Consider the following 23,876-nt stretch of genomic DNA (forward strand, 5'->3'; position numbering starts at 1 on the left):
TCTAAGCAAGCAATGTGATTTTTAGGACTTTGTGTTGTAAAAAGGCTACTTATCAAGCTGAGGAAGCTCTGTGCAAATCACAGACTGTGGTTCCTTTGCATGTTGTGAAAATGTCTTGAGAAAACACTGGGTAAGTGAATCACTGAGAGCATTCAAATCCTTGTCATGCTATGGATTGAGTCTCTTATGGGATCCTGATCTTCAAGATCTGGGAAGATTTCTGTTTTTGTGGAGTATAATTGGGCATTGTTTTTACCACAGCTTTTTAAGCAAAGCGCTTCCTCTGTAAGCTGTTACTTTCTTATTTAGTCTTTATCCTTTTAGAGTGCAGCAGAAGCTGTATTTCAGCACCTCTTGACTACACCATATTTTCAATAAATTTTAATATCCATTAGTGGATACCAGCATAAGAGAGGAGAAGGGTCTTCTGTCGTGACATTATTGCCTAAAGGGAATCATATGGTTGAAACGTGGTACGTGTCTGGGAGCTCAATATTCATATTCTCTCATTGCTGATGTTCAGTGTTCAACCTCTGCCAAGGGAAGCAGTAAAGACGTGCGCCTCGGATGTTTTGAGAAAATACTTCTGCAGCTGGGAGTCTTGGTGGATGAAAAGATGGACATGAGCCAGCAGTGTGCTCTTGCAGCCCAGAAGGCCGATAATATCCTGGGTTGCATCACTGAGGGGTGGCCAGCAGAACAAGGGAGGCCCCCTTCTGCTCTGCCCTCATGAGGCCCCATCTGGAGTAGTGCATCCAGGCCTGGCCTTGACACACAAGAAGGAGGGAGAGCTGTTGGAGTGGTTTCAGAGGAGGGCTGCAAAGGTGATCAAAAGGCTGGAGCCCTTTGAACCTCACCTATGTAGAAAGGTTGAGGAAGTTGGGTTTGTTTAGCTTGAAGAAGTCTCCAGGGACACCTCATTGTGGTTTTCGAGTACTTGAGGGGAGCTTACAAGCAGAAGAGAGACTGACTTTTTACATGATCTAATAGTGATAGGACAAGTGGGAATGACTTTAAACTGAAAGAAGGGAGAATTAGGTTAAATGTGTTTTTCTTTTTTTTTTTTTTTTTTTTACTCAGAGGGTGGTGAGGCACTGGCCAGTGCATGCTGGACTGCAGGTAATGATTCAGCTGTTCTACAAAGATGTAGTCAAAGCTAAAATATTCACCTGCCTCATGCTCTCCCCTCTGCATTGCTCAGGTTCCAGCATTACTTGAATACATACATTCACATGCTGATTGTAGATCTGCAGTGAGAATGTTCTAAATATTCATAATGTTATGTATATGTCTTTCTAGGTGGCTGTCTATTATTAGAAAGCCTGAGCTTTTAAGTACACCATCATCCATTGTTCAGTAAACACAATTATATTGCCCTATCTTTCATCTCTAATGAATCCGTGCTAATTGATTAATCGGTGCTGTTGCTTCACTATGATAATCCCATATAAAGAGCAGCGGTAACAAAACTAGCAATTACTGACACTGTGCACCAAGGACAGCATAAAGTAGCTCTTCAGAGCAGCCATTATAGGTGTGGAGGTGTCAAGGAGTGACAAGCAGGGCCTGGGGGCCTGTGCCTCCTGCTGCAGCATCAGCCCAAGGGACAGCCTCCAGTGTGTGTGTACGTGGCTCTGGGGACCAGCATGGGACTGTCACCTGGGGTGCGTGTTACAAAATAAGTGCCTCTGAGGAGAGGTGGGCAGTATGGGCACCTTTATTTCTTCAAGGGTTTCATCTCTAGGTTATTGAAGTGACTATCTTCTTGACTTAAATACGGTTAAGAGAGTGACTTCTAAATCAGATAAAGAGTATTCTTAAACCATTACAGTGTTTTTACTGACATTACTGTTTAATTTCCAAAGCAGTGAGGCAAGTTCTCTGATCTTGGATGAAAGGTAACTTCATTGCTCTTAAACTGTGAGCAGTGCTGAGACAGGTGGTGAAAGGTAATGGTTTGATTTTCCTCGCTGATGGAGAATCAGCTGCGCTGTAGGCTTCCACAACCAACCGAGATCATTGCAGGCGACATGTTGCCTGTCTCTTCTGACTTTGAAAGCTTATTAGGTGTTTGAGTTTTGGAAACTCCTGTTATCCACACCCACTTTACGCTGTTGGTGGTGAGAAGGTAGATTTTCATTTGGTTGTTCAACCCACCTTTCCTTCCCCCTCTAAGCATCAAATGGGCAATGGCAGGATCATTAAGAGACCTCCCACATATCCATAATTCTTGTTTGGACTGAGAAAGACAGCTAAATTCAATGAGGGCGTATACTTTAAGGAATGAAGATGTGAACCTAACATCATTTGTTGATCTTTTATCTGAAATGCATTCTTTATCAGTCTTTCAGATAATATCGATGACATATTGGTGTGGATAAAGCAGAAAGTTTTGATTTGGTAAAGGAACTACGCTTGTAATTTTTTTCCCCTCTGTTGTGTATTGAGTATTGTTTTTCCAGAAGTCCAGAGTTAGTAGTTTTATTTCATGTAAATAGAACCTGAATTCTGTTCTGGAAGGAAATGGCGATGTGGAATCACAGCAAGACTGCCTAGATAAGCTTCAATGTTCCTTAAGTAATTTGATGAAGAAATGATCACAATATATTTTATAGTGGTTGCTGAGGTTTTCTCATTCACTTTTAAAGAGGAGTGCAAGGAGTTCCTCTCAGCATAAATGAGAAAGGATTCAAAATACAGGTTTATAGTTGTTAAATCTAAAAAGGATCTGTCAGTTAAGATTTTCAGAGGCTTGAAGCAGTGTGTCAGGTTAGGCAGGATAATGCAGTGTTCTCTTGGTCTGAGGAAAATTTGGTAAATTTTCTTGCAGAAATAAGAATTTCTTTCCCATTTTTTGCAGTATGAATTGCCCCACAGCAGTTTCCAACCAAGAGAAGGGATTAACGTGCATTTGTAGTGCTAATGGCGTGCACATTTAAAATGATGTTTGTTGCCATGGGAATGCTCCCAAATAGTTTGTGTAGTAGCTCATATGTCCAAAGGTTGTGCCCTTTCTTTGAATACAGATTCTATCTCCAAGTGGGTGATACAGAAGAAATCATGAGTTCTAGTTTAGTTGGGAAACACCTGCTTCTTCTCTGCCTGCATTGCTTATAGCACTGCTAAATGTTCCATGTTTTTAAAAAAAAAAAAAAAAAAGAGAACCATAGATTTCTGTAATAAATGTAGCAATTGTTTTTTAAAAATGAATGCAGAGGTAAAATATTAGTATTTTAACATTACACTAGTAGAATCTCAGAGTTTATCTATGTGATTGCTAACAACTAAGAACAAGAGAGTCCCTGTGCTTTAGGTCAGCCAAAATCTTTTAAAATGTTTTTAGTATGGATGAGCTCAAATTAATAATCTTGCTGAGACACAAATAATAACCCAGTTCAAGCATGCTGACCTGTTAATGCTGCTCTGTAGTTTCTAGCTGGCTTGCAGTGCAGGCAGAGGTCTTACTCAGGTCTTCAAAAGACCATGTAGATACAGTCCAACAAAGGATGTTTAAGTCTGTAAAACTGCCTGCATGATTTAGCTCTTACTTGGTTGTACCAACATAGTTTTAGTAAGGAAGAACCTCTACTTTGACCTTAACTCTTTCTACATGTACTGGTAAACTGATTCCTGTCTGATATCAGACAGACCCTGGCACATTCTTTTTGAAGAGAGTACATGTTCATTTTCTAATATGTTGTGGACCTCATAGAATTCTAATGTGGAATTCATTCAGAATTCATGCTGAGGGCATGAAAAGCCCTGTAGAAGCATTCAGTAGCATATATTTGAATGCCTGCACAATCAAAAACAAAACATCATGATAAGTGGAAAGAGGGCTAATAAATACGTAGTTTGTTGTAAAGGTTCCAGTGGTTATACTGGACTGGCTGCTTACCTCTGTCCGTTCAGTAGTTGCTCCAATACTGACAGCTTCTGAATGTTGTGAATGCCTACCATATTACTTACGTTTCTAGCAGTTGATTTTTTTTCCTCTTGAAAAAATTTTTTACTTCAAGAATTGATTCTTTGCCAGTAATGGTGCTAAATCCAAATGTTTATCAATATATTATCAATGCCTAAAAGCTGCTTTAAGCTACTTCGGAAAATACATTGCTCACACCTCACCCTGGAAATTCTTAAAATGTTGAGCTTAAGTCCATACTTTTATATGCAGGAAAACTGCTTCTGAAGACTTTAACTGTGGTGGTTCTCATTTTTCTTTTCTTCTGGGCCTTCCAAGGGAAAGTACTTGTGTGGGCACTCACTGCACCTCTTCCTTCCCTTCAGCCGCGCAAAGCAACTGCCAGCAAAGGTGAGAACTCTGCTGCTGTTACAGCTAGTGGACATCACCTCAGTGATGTTTTTTTTTCATCTGAGAACATTTGACAACTTTCATAACTGAAATAATGTGTGACAGTTATGATCTTCAGGCCTGAAACTATCCTTGCTGCTCTTAAAAAGAGAACTTACTGTTCCTTGAGGACTTTGAGCATTGTAGTTTCAGGAGGCTTGTTGACTGCATTTTTAATGGTTAAGGCTGGAAACAAATGGGGACTGTGGGGGTTAGGGAGGACATTTTAGAGGTTGATTTTGGCAAGACATATTTTACATTGTGAAATTGAGCAGTTCCAGAAGAGCTGATTGGCAGTTAAGAGCAGTTGCTCTCTTGCTTTGCTTCATGCTGAGTCCTGTGCTCCCTGGGAGCTGTGTGGGATATCAAGAATATTTTGCTGAGATACAGGGCAGTGACTTGAAAGTACTCATTGAATTTGGACCAGAGATCTACCAGGAGGGTAGAGGACCTTGCTTCCTGTGCTTAGCATTAAGAGGTTCTCTTTCTTCAGTATCTAGGTGTGAGGGAGACCTGCTTACTGTTTCCAATTTGCCCTCACACTGTTTTGACAGTAGTGTTGACTGTCGCTCTGAGGCATAAGCAATCATTTTAAAATGTCCACATGTTCTTATGATGTTCTTGTTCCACTTTTCATGACAATACCAAGTATATCTCTTGAGCTGTGTGTATGGTACAGTTGTTCCTAATCTGATCCAGTCTGAGGTCACACAAAGTAGGGGGACTTGCCAGCAAAAGTAAGGTGGCTTCAGCCAGTTGGAGTTAGCACTGAAGAGCACTGGTAAGTGTGAAATCCACCAGTACAACTCAGCCATGAGGATAACCCTCAGCTGACAGTTGGTAGCAAACAATTCAGGGAAATAAATTTTAATCCACTCCTGACTGATTCCCAAGAGCATGTCTATTTATGCCCTTGGCTTAAAAAATCTTTTTAAGTGCCAAGATCAGCTCACTACAACACTGAAGGCATCCACTGGTAGTTGAGAGGGGAAAATGTCACTGTTATGGCTCCTCAAACTGTCATGTAATTGCTGAAAGCCAAACTGCATTACGGCTTGTCTTTGCATTGTGCTAATTAAGCATGAATACACTTGCATATCGTGTTAAAAATATCTGAAGATGTACAGCTATTCTTATTTTGAAAAATACCTTTCAGCAGTTGAGTAGAATACTTTTCAGTTGACAACACTGAAAGAAGTTGTATGATTCTTATTTTCGTATTTGTTGCCTGCCTAAAAATCATCTCTAGCAAATGATTAATTGCATTTGTAAATAAAGCACAATTGCATCAATTATCCATTTCAAATGAATTTCGTTCTGAATAGTCAAGATGATGTGGCTTAATCAGTAAATGCAAAGGAAATATCGTAAACTGTTTAAAAATACTTTCCATATTCTGTGGAGGCAGAGTGCTTTTTCCTTAACTGCAGTGGCTTTTTATCAGCCAGCTTTGTACTGGTTTCTGTGTTTAATAGATCAGTGATGGTTACAGTGTGGGGATGTTAGTTGTTTGGAAACTTTTTAATATAGATAAGTAGGTTGTGGTAAGAAATGCACTCATTGAAGTATGACAGCTTGCATGCCTGTTGATCAGAGTCTGGGACAAGCTCTGTCGTGTCCTTTAAGAGCACATTGAGCTGCTAACTTAGTTTTCTGTCACTGATTGGTTTTAAAAGGACCTGTTATTTCATTATGCTCAGGATCCTCCCCCCCACCAAAAAAAAAAAGGAAGATGTTAAAATTAATCTTGGAAATTCTTGAGGCGTATTTTACTAACTTATTGAAATACTCAACCATCCTGCTTACAGCTACATTTCAGGAAGCTTTTTGATTGCTGTGTAAAGCTGTGTGGGCAGGTAATTAGCTCAGTAATGAAAAGTTACCTAAGCAGATGAAATGCAGTTATTGACACCGAGTTTGTTTTCTTCTCTAGTACTTGGGTGACCTTGGTTTCTGTGTGCCCTGCTGTAAGCTGGTATTTTACAGTGTGCATGTTCAACCTGCAGAGAGCCTTTGGTTCAAATGGTTTTCTCCAGTTAAGAAAATCTTTTATTTTGTAAAGGTGTCCTAAGAACAGATCTGTTTTAATTTGAGGAAGCCTGGTGCCCTTGCTGCAGGCCAGTGAGGTGTGGGGGTGCCTGACTGACACCTCAGTGCTGCCGGAGCTTGGAACAGCCCTGTGTCACATTGCCCAACATCAAACCCAGGTGTAGGACTTGGGTTTGCTTAAGGTTATAACTAGCACTTCATTGTGTCCTGATGGAACAAAGAGGAGCATTTATGCACACTACTTGAGCTAGATGGTCTTGGGGATCATTTCTGGGATGCAATGTTGGCTGTCATGTTTGTTGCTGTAACTAAAGATTATACCTTTAAATTGTAGCGCCTCCTAATAAGTTTGGGAATATTTATGAAAATGCTGATTTTTTTCTTTTTTAAGCTAAAAATAGTTCAATGGCTTTGTGAACTCATTCTGGCTGTCAGAAATGTTCACGTGATCCTGAAAGTGCTGCTAAAAATGTTCAGTTTTTAAATGCAGTAATTGAAGATGTGTGTTGTGGGAGCAATGTATGAGACATTTCCTGCATTTGTAAGCAAGCATCCCTGTCACTCCCCAGTTTCCTTGCAGCCAGCAGTTTGTGGGGCTGACCTCCTGCTGGCCCTCCTGGAGGGAGGTGAAGGCTGTGAGCCCTGACCCACCAGGTCTGCCTGCCTTCTCTTTGTGTCGGCGGTGGGCAGCCATCAGCTGGCCTCAGTCCTACAGCAGCCTCACTTCTAACTTGGCCATTAAAATAAAGTTTCATGTAGAAATGTTTTCCTTTGGGATATGCCACTTTGGAATATTTCCTTTGGGATATGCTTTGAGTGGTGACCATGTACAATTCTTATTAGTAGATCTTATTTATCTCCTTCAAGCATACGGTTAGTGTTTGACTGCTTTATGCTGCAAGAATACCCCTCGCTCAGGATGTTCTCTGGTTGTTTACACAGAATTACTTTCTCTGAACTTCCCACCTACTTCTGAGGTTTGTCTCATGCTGGTTATTGTTTAATAAGAAAAAAAAAACAGAAAAGGATGTGTTTTCTTTGTGGTGGTTTTTTTTTCTTTTTTTTTTTTTTTCTACATCCCTTTCTTAAAAGTGATGTATCTGCAATTTTGTTACTACCTCCAAAAACTGCTGCTTGTCCTGAGAATAGCAGTGGGAGTCTATCAGGGAGAATCAAGATGATTAATGGCCCTTCTATGCTTGCTGGCTGTTTCCAGAGCTTGGCTGCATTGGGCTGGGCATTGTGGTGTACCCTTGATTGCATATGCAAAATATTGCTGTAAGAGAACTGAAAGATAATGGAAAACTACACTGTAACCAGAGTAGAGCTGGGAAACTGCTGCTGTGCTGAGATTTTATGATGTGGAAGTGCACAGTTTCTCAGTAGCAACAATAGCCAGAAAGTGGAGCAGTGGCCGGGCACAGTGCGGACTGAGCTGACTCATTTTCTCCATCTCTTCCTATGCAAGCTGTACTTTCTTCTCTGTCCAAAAGTGCCTCTCTCACTCTCTTGAAGCTGATAGGTTCCAACAGCTTCAGTAGTTTTTATATAAATGGAGCATTTTCAAAAATGAAAGAAATAAAGTAAACAGGAGAGCACCTTGAATACAGTCTAACCTCAGTAAGACAGACGACTGATTCCAGCATATTTGCTGTTCGTGCTGACTGTTAAATTGGGAATACAGTGCATGTCCACAGAGTAGAAGTTACTGGTGTTTATGGTTGCTCTTACTGCTACACATACACATTTATCTAATTCAAGAACTGCCATGTAATGAATATGAGAATTTTCCAAGCTGTGTAGTTGTTGGCAGAGAGTATTATCTTATATGATCCTGCTCTTCTGGTTCAGTTCTAATTTGAAAAACATGCTTTTGCTGCATTAAGACAAATAGCTTAATTAAAAATTATACCTATGTGAATAAACTTAAAAAAAAATATCAATTCCACTATTATTAGATGCATCTGCATTCTTGCCTATTGTTTTAGCTGCAGTATTTTGCATTTATTCTGATTTCCTAACTGAAAACTGCAATCCTGTTAAATTACACAGGTAGCTGAATTTGAATGAAGTTTTGGGAGTCGGTGTCTTTAGTTCTGCAACTGTTGGAAAAACTGAAAACCAGTCTTTGTTAAACAACAAAGATTGAGAGTTCATGGGTATTGGATCATTATCTTCTAACAGTGCCTTTACTTGTACATCATTGCCTTGCTATCTTTCAGCCAGTTGGGCAGGAGACGATGTGTTTAAATTTACTGTGGCTCTAATGAAATGCTGAAGTATGAAAGGAATTTGTCCATTTGTAGTGATTACTGTGTGACTGGAGCTTTAATGTCGCTCTTGGAGAGCTCTGTAATGAATCACTATTATGATTCATGTTTCGTCGATCATTTAAGACTTCGGATTTATTTGGCTGTGTTTACTGATTTTAGCATGCCATGATCTGTAATATGTGAGCACTTACCTTCAAATCAAAGCAGGAGGCTGTGACACTGAACACTTTCCATGGTATTTGTGAAGTCTATAAACACTCTGGGGTCCAGCTTAGCAGCGGATAAATTCTTTTGTAGGAGTGTTTACCCTTGAATGAATTTTTAAAAAGCTATAATTGAAGCTATGGGCTCCAAACTCTGAATTCCTTGCTGAAGTTTTACCTTGGAGGCGTGGGGCTGTCAGGCACCTCACAAAGCTGGACCATTTATTCTCACACGGGAATGAACATGCCCTTAAACATTCCTCACGTGTTTTTAAATCTGTCCTTGAAGATCTCTACTGGAGATCTGATACCTCTAATATTTGTACCAACTTTTTTCAGCTTTCGGACATCTCTTGCTTCTTCTACCTTTAGCAGAAAAGAGAGCAGTTGCCATTTTTGTGTGAGAATCATTTGCTTATCAGCAGTGTCACAGCCAACGCTGTGCTGGGTGACTAAACAAGTCTAATTCCAAGAATGGCATTAGACTTGTTGATCAAAAATGATCCCTCGTGGCTTAAAAACTGTGAATCAGTCAACAAAAACATGAGATGAGATCATGTTCTGCTATCTGTATTTGTCACTGCTGTGAAATCTCAGTTACCCAAGGAAGAGGGGAAGGACAAGTATGGATGTAACCTCACTACAGCAAAAAAAAAATAACAGTAACCCCGAAGCCAAAAGACAGAAAAGTGATGTAGCATACACAGACTTGAACAGACTGCAAGCAAAGCTTTAAATAGCAAAACTGTTTGGAGCCATAAGCAGCAAGTTCTTGGTCATGCATTGAGCAGTGCTGTGTTGCAGCCAATGTCTGGAAGAAAAAAGGAGCAGGTTAATTCACCACCCAAAAATCTGCTCGTGGTTTGGCTATTTTCAGCCTTCCAAAATGAAGACCCTTTTGCAGCGCCAGTGTTTTCTCTGGTTAGCTAAAAAAGGTTAGCTTTGGGAGCTCTCTGGTTAATGAGAGTTGTCTCCTTCTGACATCTGTTGCGACCAAGGCTCTGTCTTTTTTCAAAATGAAGTCAGCACGTGAAAGCTGTGTGTCAGATTTCTGTTGCTAACTTGCTGTTTAAGGCTGAGTTCCTGATGTATGGGGTTAGTGTGGAATATGCTTCATACAACAAAAACTGCTCATTGACACGTGGTTCCACTGTGAAGAGGGATTGGAAGAGATAGCGTAGACTCAGTACACGTTTCTTCAAATAGTTTTTTCATTAGTGACAGACGTTGCTTTCAGTGAGCTGTATTGGCTTTGCAGTGGAAGCCAAATCTGTTGGCTCGTGCTCTGATGAACATGCAGAAAGAGCTGCTGCCAGTTCATAATAGGTTCAAAAACTCGGTGGTGTGTGATCAAAGGGGAGGGGAGAAATTGGGTGGAACCAGCTTGATTTATATTCCAAAAGTTTGCTTAGAAGACTCATCGTGGTTCTTTTCTAAAGCACAAAGCAGTCCCCTCACCCCTACAGCTCTCTTTCTACTTATTAAGCTGAAAATAAGTTCCTCAAATCTTGGGGGGGGGTGAAAATGACAAACCGGGAAAGCCATCTTTATGGGTAAAGCCATCTTTTTGAGAAAAAATGAAAATTCTAATACACATTGTAAAACTTCTGTTGAAAATTAAATTACCTATCTAGTTGATTTTGTTCTTTGGAATTAATTTATAACATTGCTACTCTTTGCCTTGAGACAACCTGATTTGGCAAGTATATACAGTGAGAACCTGTACTGCTGTAGCAACAAAAAAAAAAAAAAGATGATTAACTTTTGGCTTTATCTAGTTAAGATCAAGCTTTGAATTGAATTCCCTTAGTGTGTTGACAGCTGAAGATTTATGTCTTCCAGCTATATTCCTGTTGCAGAGTTGGCAGAAGTGACCTCTCCAAAAAAGGTCTTTGTTACGGATTTTGCTCTGTTTACATTATTGCCATGAAGGCTGCAATGAAATACAGTACATTAAAGCTAATATATCACCTGCTGACAGTGGTCTTATCTCATTTGTACCTCTTTCCCTTTCCCAGCATGGAAAAAATGCAAACATAAGAATCTGAGGATCAGGAAAAGAAAGTTAATAGTTTTAAATAGTGCTAGCACTAACGTTAGGTCCCTGTGTGCAATGTATTTTTGTGTCTGGCCAAATGATTCCTTAATTTTTTCATCTGTGAAGCTAATGTAAAAATGTCTTTACCATAGTAATGCTACAAAGGAGCAGAAAGAGCAATTTGAGGCTTAGGGTATCTATCATGAGCAAGGAGGTGGCTCAGAGTTGAAAAGAACTCAGGATGGACTGGCAGTTAGGAAGCAGTTTTAAGGCTGTTCAACCTTTGTGGAACTCGTGATGTCTTTTTACTCTTCAGCTTGAATTATTCCCTGTCCTGTAGACCTTTGGGTTCTCCACAGCTCTTTCAATCTGTCCTCCCCTCTCTGCTCTGGCTATGGCATCATAAAGCAAGCAGTATGGAGCGGCTTTTTGAAGAAGGGTGCCCAAGCATACCTGCCCTGCCCTGTTTAAGTCTAGGTGACTAGTTTGTTCCATCACTTTGTCTCTTGAGAGATTCTGAATCTCCCTTTAGGTTGTATGAAGATAGAAGAAGGTAGAAAAGCTACTGGTTATACCAGACCTTGACAGAGGATCTTATTCCTCTCTCTTCCCTCAAACAGTGGGATAGGCCTTCTATTGTATTTAAACCAACGTGTCAGTGAAAGTTTGGTGGGATGCTGGAGTAAACAGTGGAACTGTTTCTTTGAGTGTTGTTTGTATAGTCCATAAATAAGGGGTCTTTCAGTCCTCGCCCTCAGTGAGGTGAATAAATAGTGGCTTGCTTTCTCTTTCAAGTGCTTCAAAAACACAAACACTGCCAGTCTTTTATATGCATATGTTCAGTTTCAAAATGTGCTTTGAAATCTCTCAACAGGGTGCTCCCCAGGTATCCTTTGAGGATGGGGAAATGAACCTTGCAGGACCTGCAGAACTGTTGTCATCGCAGAGGGCCCGTCTTCCTGTAAGGTAGGAACATATTCTGCAGTGCTTACTTCAGCATGCTTTCTCTATATGCAAGACAAAACTGACTTTTCATTCTAATCATACCTGCATTGTACTCATATTTAAGAGAAGGCTTTGGGAAGACCTCATTGCAGCTTTCCAGTGCTTGAAGGGAGCTTATAAGCAGGAAGAGGGAGTGACTTTTTACACGGTCTGATAGTGATAGGACAAGGGGGAATAGCTTTAAACTGAAAGAGGGAAATGTAGGTTAGGTGTTAGAGAAAATATTTCTTACTCAGAGGGTGGTGAGGCACTGGAACAGGTTGCCGGAGGTGCTGTTGATGCCCCATCCTTGAAGGTGTTTCAAGCTGTACCAAAATGTAACTTGCTGTGCATCCTATGGGCCTGTGAGGAGAATGTTTAGATTACTCAAAACACTGTTTTGCTTGCTGACCTGAAGGAGATAGTAAGATTTTTTTTCAGCCTAAGACTTGTTAAATATGTTCAAGTATTTGTAAGATATTCAAACTTGTAGAAACAATGAGCTTAGGAGGATTTCAGAGAACATTATTTTGTTTAAAAAGTATGTATATACATGCACTTGTCACTCTGTAAAATTTACTGGCATTTCAAATGTTAAAGAATATAAATGTTAAAGCAGCGATTTTGTTTCTGTACAGCTTCTTCTGCAGAGACTTGAAGAGTTATTTTTTAAAGCTGTTTTTTCAGAAGTATTTTTTTAGTAACAATTGTTTTATAAAGAGAAAATAATGAAGCACTCAGTAGAGGCTATCTGTCCATCTTACAGGTATCTTAATTGGACTGAATTTAACTAATTATCTGTTTTAGAAGCTCTTATAATGAAATAATAAAATGTTACTTCCACAAATATATCTAATATAACGTATCTTAATATCTGACTTGGTTCTTTTTACATTATTTCTGGAAAAAAAAATAATTCTAATTTGCAAAGATGTCTGACTTGTTACGTTTTGAAGATTTTAGGGCCATGAGGGGTTACCAAGTCATGATACCATAAACCTTTATTTAAATAAGTCATGTTATGTTTAATGATGTTAATGAAACTAATATTTCAGCCTGAGGGCTGCTCCATGCTATGGAAGAGAAGAAAACCACTATTGTCCCTGCTGCTTTCACCAGAAAGTATTCCTTCCTGTCATAGAGTTTGATCATTATGACCTTAGCACTTAAATAAAACAGCAGCTAGTCACCAAAGAAAATTATCTGAGACTTCTCGTCAGAGCAACAGTCTGTCTGAGGTCAGCATCCCTTCTCTAACTATGGCTAATAGTAGGTATTTCAGAGGGAAGGAAAATAAAGAGCCTCGCAATTAATATTTTATGATTGTGAAACCCAGTCAGTTGAAGTGAAAGGCTCCAGACCTGGATTGTTTTATAATTCTCATTCAAGTAGGAAAACTGTTCCATCTGAAGAAAGTTTAGTTAATTGCTTTAGGTAGGTAAAATTAGAAAGTTGCACACATGATAAATGAAATGAGTGGCAGTGTGAGGGACTTCTAGTTCCTCTGTGTAGAAGCTAATAGGAAGAAAGTTTCTTTGCCTGAATTCTCTATAAAATATTTCACTGTGGAAGTACTGGGAGCTTTTTCAGGACTGTATCCTCCTGGAGTCTGAACAATTCCACGTTCTGAGAGCTGAATTTCACTGAAACAGAGGTTTGAACATCATGTCATTGGCAATTTTTAGTGGAATGTATAGAGACAGAATTAATGACAATCCTCTTTTAATTTCTGATGGTGCTTATTTTGTATTTTTTAATAAAGATAATGCTCAGAATAAGAGTAGCTAAGCTAATACAATCAGTTTATAAAATATGCTGTTTTTCCTTGTTTCCCATCATGTTCTGAATGAGAACTGAAAAATATTTATAGTAACAGTCTGGTCTTGGTACTCTATAGACATCACACAGAAATGTGTTGCAGCCTGTAACATTCAGTCCTGTAGCACACTGTACATAGAGATACTGTTTCTCAATCCTTGCTTCTCTTCTTAATAAAAATGACTGTGTTAAGGAAGGGGAAACGTGAATCTGCTTGGAAGTGAATGTTTGGCTTAATAGCAGTGGATTAGCTGGAACTCTGAGAGTAATGTATGCATTGATAATTCATTATGTGTTTTCATTAAGTTCTGTTTTATCGTCTTGCTGCTTTTCAGCAGAGGTCAGAGTTAGTTCCTTGGTTTAAAATCTGTAGGTACATAATTAAAGTGTAACGGCAGTATTTGTTCCCTCTCTATATTTTCCTTTTTTTTTAAACCACTTTCTGTGTCTTGCAGTAGTCTGACAACACAGAAGTGCAACAACTTTAAAAAAAAAAAAAAGAGAAAAACCTGGTGCCTGCAGGCTGTCTGGTTTGTCTCTAAATTTTCAGACAGCTGATCTGTGAGAGTTAACACATTTTGGATACAAAATGATGATTGGTTGCCACTTCAAACCTGAAACAGGAAGATTACAACATTACTTCATAGTAAATATTTTAACTTCTTGCTAATTTATTTCTGTATACAATGGGGCAACTGAAAGGTGCTCCTCTTAAAGGCAAGTGAGCAACTTCCTGGACTTTGCTGAACTCTGCACATTCAGTGGCTTTCTCCTCTCCGTGCAGAGTGCTCTCCACCACCTCTTGGATATTGCTCAGATTTTCATCTATCTTTGAGTGATTTCACACTAGCATCTCCAGCTCCAGTTTCTTCACTGATTCCAAGTAATTTTCATCAGAACTTCTAGCATCTGGTTTATGAGGGGGAAGGAAAGATGAAAAAGGAGTAGCAAGTTGGAGAATGTGCATTCAGATGGCTTAGTTGGGACTGGCTTCTCTGAAAGGATGGATACAGATCATTACCATCAGCAACTGTCTGTTAATGTGTAAAAGTGCATGAATAGAATCATCACCCTCTTTATCAGCCTAAATCTGTGTGATTTGTCTTCAAAATTACATCTACTAACTTGCTGTCACCCACAGGCTATGCTCCTTGCCACATGTGAGTAGCCCCTTTTCCTGGGTGCTCTCCTCCCCTGGAATGGCAGAACCCAGTGGGGCCATAGATACACATGGAGGATGAGCAGGAAAAAGCAGCTCAGTAACTGCATCCATGAGCTCTCTGCATCTGACTGAGACTTCCTTGCCTCTTACTTGGCTATGGTCAATAAAAATGCCACAATGCATGCTTGGAATATCAGCTATGCCTCCCCTTTTTGCAGGGGACACACTGACATTCTGTAGTAAGAATTACTATTTTTTTTTTTTAATACAGCAGCTTGCTAACTGTAACTTCCTTAAAAGCATATTCAGTGGTTATATTCAGTGCTATATTCAAAGCTTGTTGCTTTGTCATCATGAGCCTGAGTTAACTAGTTTAGTGCAGATGTTGAATAGGGTTAAAATGGCAGAAGAATACGTCATTGGAGTGATAACTACTTATTACTTACATATGATAAGTTTTGCCCTGTGTTGAAATAACATTTTACCAAAGTGCTCCCTTCTGTGTGTTGCAGAACAGTCTGTTTTAGGTTGTATCTACTGCTTTCTCCAAGGGAAATCCTGGCAAGATCCTCCCAGCATTGGTAATTTAGGAAAGTCAAAGCGAACAAAATCCTGGTTCAGAATTTTTACCTATGGAGTGAGGTCCCTTCTAAGCACCTGCACTTTTGGTGGGTGAGATTCGTTCTTCACTATTCTTGGGTAGTTTGAGGAGCCTTCAGCTTACAAAGCTTTCCCTGTTGCATATGACAAATTGATATCACCTGGTGCAGTGTTCAGGAGAGAGCTGTAATACTTGACAGCAAGGTCACTATCAATGTGAAGATGAGACTGATTGGCCACTGAATATGCAGCACTGCATTTACACTTTGCTTTCCATGTTCAAAATGGACTGTTGTGCATGCTCCCTGTATCCACGCGCATGCACGTACATCCTCTCTGTCTTCTCAAACTGTGCTCATCAGCATTTTTAATAACATGCATGGCAGATCTTCGTGCCAAATGTGATAGTCTGTAAAGAATCTGGCGGAAATCAATAAACATCAAGCACTGGAGAGTTTACATTAGTAAACAGTGGTGGCTTCCTTGGGCTTAAAATCAATAGTGCAGTGCTGGCTGTGGCCTTGGACTCAGCCAGAAGCCGCGCTGGGCAAGGGCGTTGTCCTTGCTGAGACCAGAGATGGGGTTAGAGCACCAGCATGTATTTGCAGAAGCTGCAGCATTTTCTGGAGCAGAATCTCTGCTCCCTGGGAATATGCAGAAGATGCCATGCTGTTTGTCTCACTAATCTGTGAGCTGGTGCTGCTGACCTCATGCCGAGCCAGCAATTGAGCTCCAGGACTCTGTTTGGTCAGAGCTGCATTTTCATTCGACGTAGAATGCATATGGGATGGAGAGGGAATATTTGAAATAGGAGTAGATCACAAGAACATTACTAGCTTTTGGAAGTTACCTTTTCCTTTTCAGAGATCAGTTTGTTTTTTAAATGGTGAATATTGCAATAAATCCATAAATTACCCCCAGGTATCAATATTGCAGTTGCTAACCAAAACCACAATGCCACTCTGTGTTCTCTCTCACCACTTGCTTTCAGTTTTTTAACATGACTCTGAACTCAGGGACCCATCACCTTGGGGTCCTTTGTGCCTGTGGAGTTCAGGAATTGGTACCCGTAGGCTTAAAGCTCATCCTACTCTGCATTTCACTTACTCCTCCTTACATTGTTCTATTCTCTTGCTAGTGTAGTTTAAACTGTAAGCCAGCATGGTCAATATGCTTCTGGAATTAAGCCGTTCTTATGGGCGGATGAAACCAACTGGAAGATGGTCAGCAGGAGAGGATGAGGTCTGATTTTGCTAAGTCTTTAATCTTTGAAGTTCTTAACCAAGAAAGCTCAATCCCAGCTATCCTGTTTTGTGTATTTATTTATTTTTTTAACAGTCAGGCTTTTGTAGGTACAATTTAAAAACAGTGTGTCTTCAAAGATCTATTCACAGTGTTGTAAAGTTTTCAGGTGTAAATAGGAATTACACTTGGGAATGAAAAATGCGTTGGAGTCATAGTATTTTTTTTTCCTTTAAGACATAAAACACTTCTTTTATATTTGCATGTAGTGTGCTCAATCTTGTTCTGGATATTTAGCACTTTAGTGCATAGCTTGTAGGATGTGTCACTGTTTTTAAAAGTCACACACAGTCTACCTGCAGGCTACTTGTTTTCAAAAGGAAACCCATTTTTCATACTGAATAGATTTTGTTAGATTTAAAAATAAACTTGTATGTTGTCTTTCGCTTTGAGCTGACTTTTAACTGTAAGTGCACTGATGTGAGATGACAGGTAACCTGTCTGTCGTAATCGCCCTCAGAAGATTCCTGCTCTATTTTACCACTGCTTAGGAAGATGACTTCCCGGGAGTCATCGAGCAGCACAGGGTTATCTGGGGACAGCCATCATTTATTTAAAATCTTCCCAGTACAAATGGAAACCCGTTCATTACTGTTGATTATTTTTTCGGGTCCTCTGGGCCCAGAGGACTTGTTGCTTAATTCCTTTAGATGCTGTGATTCTGTACAAGTCCAAAAGATAATACAGGTAGCATTTTAATTATATATATGTATTTGTCTGTTAAGAGATTTGGTGGAAGTAGCAGGTTAAACAGGAAGAATAGTTAACTTTCTACATGTGTGGTTTTGGGAAGCATCCTGAGTGGAGTCTAGCTTTTCTGAACAGTTTCACTAGAAAATAAAAATATTTTGTGAAACCAAACCAAAGAACCTTATGGGAAGGTTTTGTCAGTATTTCCTCGCTTATTTCATGAGGAGAAGGGAGTACAGGAAAAAAAATGAGCAGGTAGCAATACATGTTGGTAACGCCTGTGTTACAGTAATGTGAAAGTCTCTTATTTTGGAATCAGCTGTGGATTGTTGTGCAGGACGTATATGTATTTCAATTTTATGAAGTACAAATTCATTCCAGTCGGCCTTCCTGGGAGAAAAAACTACAAAAAAACCCTCAAAACTGTATTAGCTTATTTTCTCATTCTGCATTTATCCGAGCAAGAAAAGAATTATGGTACCAGGGGCAAGTTGCTTGTAATTAGTCATCACACAACAGGAAAAAGGCTTTTAAAATAAAAATATTGTGTTATTAGAAACCAGAGGCAGAATTTGAATAAGATCGCTTGCAGTTATTGTCCTTCTTCTTGAGAGATGCACCTTGTACCAGTTGCTTTTATGTAGACTCTCACCTGATGTGGCGAGGAGGTCTCTTTCAGAGTGGTAGGACACAGCACCCTTGTAATTGTGTGTTTCTGCCTATTCCTGCCTTGAATCCAAAGGCTGTGGGTCAGTGGGATCTGTAAGCTGATCTGTGCAGAAAGTGTTTTCCCCCTTCCCCCACCAGGAAGGCACTGCTGATGGGGTTGGGGGAACGAAGGACTCAGTGATCTTTCTGCACGAGAAACACGCGCTCTGTAGATCTGTCATGTTTGCAGAAATGTTGGAAGCCTTCTCCTCAGCAGCCTGTGCTTGCATTAGATTGACTCGAACTCAGCACAGTATGCAAAGTGGTCATTTGGTTCACGTTTACAGAACTGCCAATACTACAGAATTTGCATGCAGGTATAAACAGTTTTTTATAGCTTGAAAGGATCAGAGTACTCCTAATGTGAAGGAAAATACCCAGTAGCTCTCCTCTAATTCTGAATGTCGGTGGAGTTCAGTATGATTCAAGAGGATGGAGGTGTTTCAGAAAAAGTAGACTAACACAAAAGGTAGGAATTCCATACTGGAATGTAGGACTTACCCCCTTCTGATCTTTTTTTTTTTTTTTTTTTTTTTTTTTAATGTTCTAGCCAATTCAAGTACCTTCCTTTTCAAATTATGATCACCCAGAATAGAACTAAGGTCACTGCAAGGCCAGCAGGGTATAATCCTCCATAGGAAAAGAAACAGCACCTAGCCATGAACAGCTAAAAAAGAAATAATTATACTGCCAGAGATAATAAGAGGTTATTGATAATGGTGATTGAAGTAGGAAACTTCCTGAAAAAATGAGCTGAGTTGCATTTCTGATTACAGTTCGGGGTTTTTTGTTTTTTTTTTTTTTAATGTCAGCGACACTGTATGCAATGGAAGGCAGAAAGCAAAATACTTACAATTTAATTAACCAGCTTATCTCTTTGATGTCTTCAAAGTGTGATTTTTCTGTTTTTAATGTGTCCACATGGAGAAATTGACTGAAGAGGCTCAAAAGAAACATAAGTTTAAAAAGTTGCTTTTCTCTATAACATGTAGAGTAACCTTTAGTTTTAAATAGAATGAAGATTATTCAGACTTCAAAGCTTACCCTTACATATTCTAATTAATTTATTAAGGATTCACTTAAGAGGGCGTCTAGTAATGATGTCATTTCCTATCGGAGTACCGATTCCTAAACTAAAGAAAAATTAAAGAAATTGTTAGCTATTTTGAATGTCATCAGATTTTCTCTGTACTAGTGAGTTCTGAGCCTAATATTGATTCTATACTTTTATCTATCTGATCAAATCATTTGGTTTAGAGCAGAATGTGTTTTTGAGATAGAAAATTCTATAAGGAAGCAAATGAGATGTGTTTCTTTGTGCTCTTTTTTTTTTTTTTAGTGAAATGACCAAAACAGTGGAGATTTCTGGGGAAGGTGGACCCTTGGGAATACACGTAGTGCCCTTTTTTTCATCTTTGAGTGGAAGGTAGGATATTGTCTGCATTGCTCAAGAAGTGTATTAATGAAAGAATTTCAGTTGCAGTTCTCTTAAATGACGTACTGTATAAACACAAAGAAGAATAAATGGTTAAAAAAAAATAAATCTATAATTGAGTCTATGAACCCAGTCTCCCATTACTGAAATGCTCGCCAGTCTGTTACATGTGAGACAGTTCCACTCACTAGTTTGTATTTGTCTTTTCAGTTGCCTCTGTTTTTCCTCTCTGGGTGGGAAACTAGACTGTAGGAAAAAGAAATTCTAAGATGTCAGAGTTGGCTTTATTTTCTGTTTATTTATTTTTATTTTATTTTAAGTTTTTTGATTCAACTGGAGTTCTCTGCATAGGCCCTTCCTTAATGACTTATCAGACAAGAAAATCAAGAAGTAAATAAAATAACCTGTTTTTTTTTCCTAAGCCACCTTTCAGATTTGGTTGTATAGCATTTATAGAATGTGTACTGTAACTGTGAACTTTTCTTTGTCACAATACAATTCCTGTAATTATAAATGATTTAACATACTCTCTTGAGATCACAAAAGCCTATTATAGCAGCATGCTCATATTGATGTAGTGTAGTTAAGACTGCGTCAGCATTTTTATTATAACTGTTTTCCAAGCTATGTAACTGGAATGTCATAAATAAATAAATAAACCTAACTAATTCTGGGATGAGAGGCTTAGCCAAGGAGTTAATTTGACACTGGCAGTCTTGAACAAGAGATGGGAAATTGCCAGGGCCGTAAACGATACCATTTTATAGTAATGTGACTGCCTGCAACACAAAGCCAATTACTACTAAAGTAAAAATTTTCTAATCCTTAAATGTTTCTTTAGTTGTCAACTTTCATGTAGGACAGAGAATGTGAAGGATTAAATTGCCTTGTAAAAGTTTGTGCCTGTAAATACTTTCTCAGCAGCATCCGAAGTTGTTAGTGAGATCAAATTCGTTCAAAATATTTCTTTTCCAAAAGGGAAAGTAAATGACCACCTGCTGCTGGAAAAATGTTGTCACTGTTGCAAGAACAAAGTTGCTGTGCCATGGGGACTGAAGGAGGTCTGAGCTGCATGCCTGGCTTTGAGGCTGGCTGCTTGTCTTGAGCAAGGCTCTAGTATTCGTAACCCATCATGAAATGCAGACAGCAGTTCTTTGGGTTAGACATACCTTGAATATTGTATTATAAACATTGTATGCAAGATTGTTAGATAGAAAATGTGATAAAATTACATGCTGTTAAAATCAGTAATTATTGCAAGTGTACTACAGTGAACTATACTGAAGTCTTGGTGCTTTGGGTGCATCTTTTAAAGACCTCCATGATGAAAAAGTGGAGTTATTTTGTCTACATTCTGTGCGTGTTATTTTGTCTTTGTTTACAGGCATATTTGAGGATTTCTGAGAACAAGGGTTTTTGTTCTTTTCTTTAGGCAGATGACCTACTTGTTTAGACAGTTGTCTTGAAATTGTAATGACCCTTGGCAGAACCATACTGATAACTTTGTAAGAGTGCTGGGTTACTTGAATCACTTACCCCTTTTATTTAATCAGGCACGAGACTAGTGTATAAATTTTAACTCATGAAAGATGAGAAAGTACAGAGAAGCATCTTTTATTTCTGTTAAGGACGAGGTGCAATTTATGGGGGCATGTCAACCATGACCAACTTGGTCTGGTATTTCAGTTGTAAACAGTTAACTACTAATAAGGTAATGCTGACTTCAGACCTAGTATGCTGCAGTGCAGAATTTTTCTATGTGTAGTTAAAACATCTTATTAATTTATGAACCCTTATATAGGAATTAGAAAACCACTGGAATTATTTTTCTCCTTTCTTCTGCACTTAGATATCGTTAAAAAAGAAAATTAAAATTTAATAGTGCATTAAAACAATGCTAAAATTGAGACTGTATGAAATAGGTAACGGAGTAATGAATTTAAGCTGCCTTACCATACATAACTCAATGCCGTCATTCAGATTCCATACTGCATACAATAGGTTTCAGACAAGTGGGAAAACCTATAGCGTTACACGGATGCAGCATCTAGGCATGATAGGATTAGTGAAGAGCATAGCAACCAACTTAATTTGTAATGTCTTTAATTTCCTTGCTTCTTTTGGTTTCTATCTTGACACATTTGCACTGAATTATTTGTTGGCATTTAGTTTTTTGATTGCAGCTGGTTGGATGTTGATCATCGGTAGGGCTATGGCCCTGCCCCCCCATTTGCCCTTTGAATCCTTTGTTGAAGAATGTAACACAGGCTACAAGATAACCTTGATATGTTGGGTCTTTCTTTTCTGTGAGATGTTTCAAAACATTCTGTTCAGTTGGAACCAAGTTTACATTTAGAGTATGTTTCTTTAGACATAAATATCAATTTAAAAATCTTTCTAGATCTAACATCAGATGCACAATGAATATTATATCACTTAAAATAGCTTGCTGTGAATCTTTTGAATGAAATTGAATATGAGACAGTTATGAATCTGAGGAAAAATACAAGACTTCTGTTTTGGTGATGTGGGTGCTAGCAAAGTTGGAAATTGCACATTGATATTTTATGGAGTATAACCAGTAGAAAATGGCTTCTACAGACCATCTGTCTGTGCTGATATGGTATGGCAATTTAGTGCATAAAACTGGATGTTAAAAGATCTTGGTGAACATGCAGCTGTTGCATTATTGGGACATCATTCTGGTATCATTTGATATAACTACATTGAGTTATGTTTGCAATACAGAGATGCTCCAGGTAGATGGAGAATAGTTCAGCCCTGCCAGAAGTTAGCCCCACCACAGTCTCGCTCCAGCTATGCTTCTTCACTTAACAAATCTGTGGTATTCTTCAGTTTTCAATTTGTGAGGAACATGGTAAACAAAAAAACAGGCAAGCAAACAAACTTAGGTTTTGATCTGCAAGGTACATAAATGGTTTTGCTGTCATGTATCAAAATAGCAGGCTTTGGGAACTGAAAATGTTTGGAGACCTTCCAAACATAGAAACTTTTTTTTTGTTTTATCCTACTGCCAGTTTATTTTGCTAAAGTCTAGTTAGAACAATACATTTTAAACTGCTTGTGCTTTTCTTTGGAGCAAATTAATCTTGGTGACAGACCTGTGTTGCATAAAGTACAAATAACTTTTTATCTAGATGCAGAGATTGCAGGGTTTTCTTCCATATATCCAAGTATGGATATATGGGATTTAATGCTTTTTGAAGTTCTAGCATGTAGGATAACATTAATGTCCAACAGTTTTTATTGGTGCATCTTACAGTCCCCTGTGAATTGAAGCAAGAATGGAAAATCCTTCATTTAGGTTAAGCAGTTCATTATGGTCTTCTCTATCTCAAGTCATGTCTCAAGTGAAGATTAATATGTGTATTTCATTGCTATAAAATAATATCAGCAAAATAAGGGTAGTTTTTTTTCCCCCTCCATTTAGGATGCTGGGACTTTTTATCCGTGGTATTGAAGAAAATAGTAGATCTAGGCGTGATGGGCTTTTCCATGAAAATGAGTGCATTGTGAAGATCAACAATGTGGACCTCACAGATAAAACGTTTGCACAGTGAGTGCTGTTTTACTGATATTTTTAGCTAATGGGGATTTTATACTGTGCTGAGTTTATTGAAATGATTTGTGCAAATTGATATTTATTTTGGATTTAATGACTATAAAATTGTTGTTTGGCAGAAACTTTGTGATTTTCTTTTTGAAACCTCAAAAAAGTTAGAAATTGAGGACAAGAATTTTCTTGTAGCCTTAGTGAACCTTTTCTGCTTATTTAATTTAAATGACTTTAAGGGTTGTTGTTTTTCTTTATAGTTATCTTCACTTTCTAATTCTTCTATTGTTGTTGTGTATTTTCTTTGTTCCAGAATATTTTTCAATGTTCTTTTGCAAAGGTGATGAGATTTTTTTTGATGCTGTTTCTTTTTCAGCATTTAGGTTTTTAGAAATACTAGTACTGTCAAACTGATTAGTTGAGATTTATGGGTTATGTTGACTACTAAACCACTAAACTGGTGGGTTGAGGTTATGAGGTAAAGTCTCACCTTTTATGACTATTTTTGGAAATCTGTTGACATTTACTATTCATCTCAAATTACTTTACATAACAAGTTGCTTTGATTGGCTATGAATTAGTGGCATTGTTGCAAGAAAGGCTAGCCTCTCAAATTTCAGATATTTGCTGTAGTAATTAAATAGTAATTTGTTTTTATCTTCTAATCCATATGTTTAGACAGCTGA

The 23,876-nt window shown here is 38.5% G+C and overlaps 1 protein-coding gene across 1 annotated transcript in view; it reads left to right on the top strand.

Annotated features, from left to right (window-relative positions):
- PARD3B (par-3 family cell polarity regulator beta) overlaps window positions 1-23,876 on the top strand; it is a gene marked incomplete at both ends in the record, with an annotated part of 368,067 nt that overhangs the window by 132,252 nt on the left and 211,939 nt on the right. Inside the window, 3 exons of the mRNA XM_079539163.1 lie at window positions 11,792-11,883; window positions 19,521-19,607; window positions 23,068-23,193. Coding sequence (XP_079395289.1) covers window positions 11,792-11,883; window positions 19,521-19,607; window positions 23,068-23,193 — 305 coding nt within the window. The remainder of the gene's footprint in view (window positions 1-11,791; window positions 11,884-19,520; window positions 19,608-23,067; window positions 23,194-23,876) is intronic.

Source organism: Tetrao urogallus (assembly GCF_951394365.1).
Source record: "Tetrao urogallus genome assembly, chromosome: 8".
NCBI classification, from domain to species: domain Eukaryota; kingdom Metazoa; phylum Chordata; class Aves; order Galliformes; family Phasianidae; genus Tetrao; species Tetrao urogallus.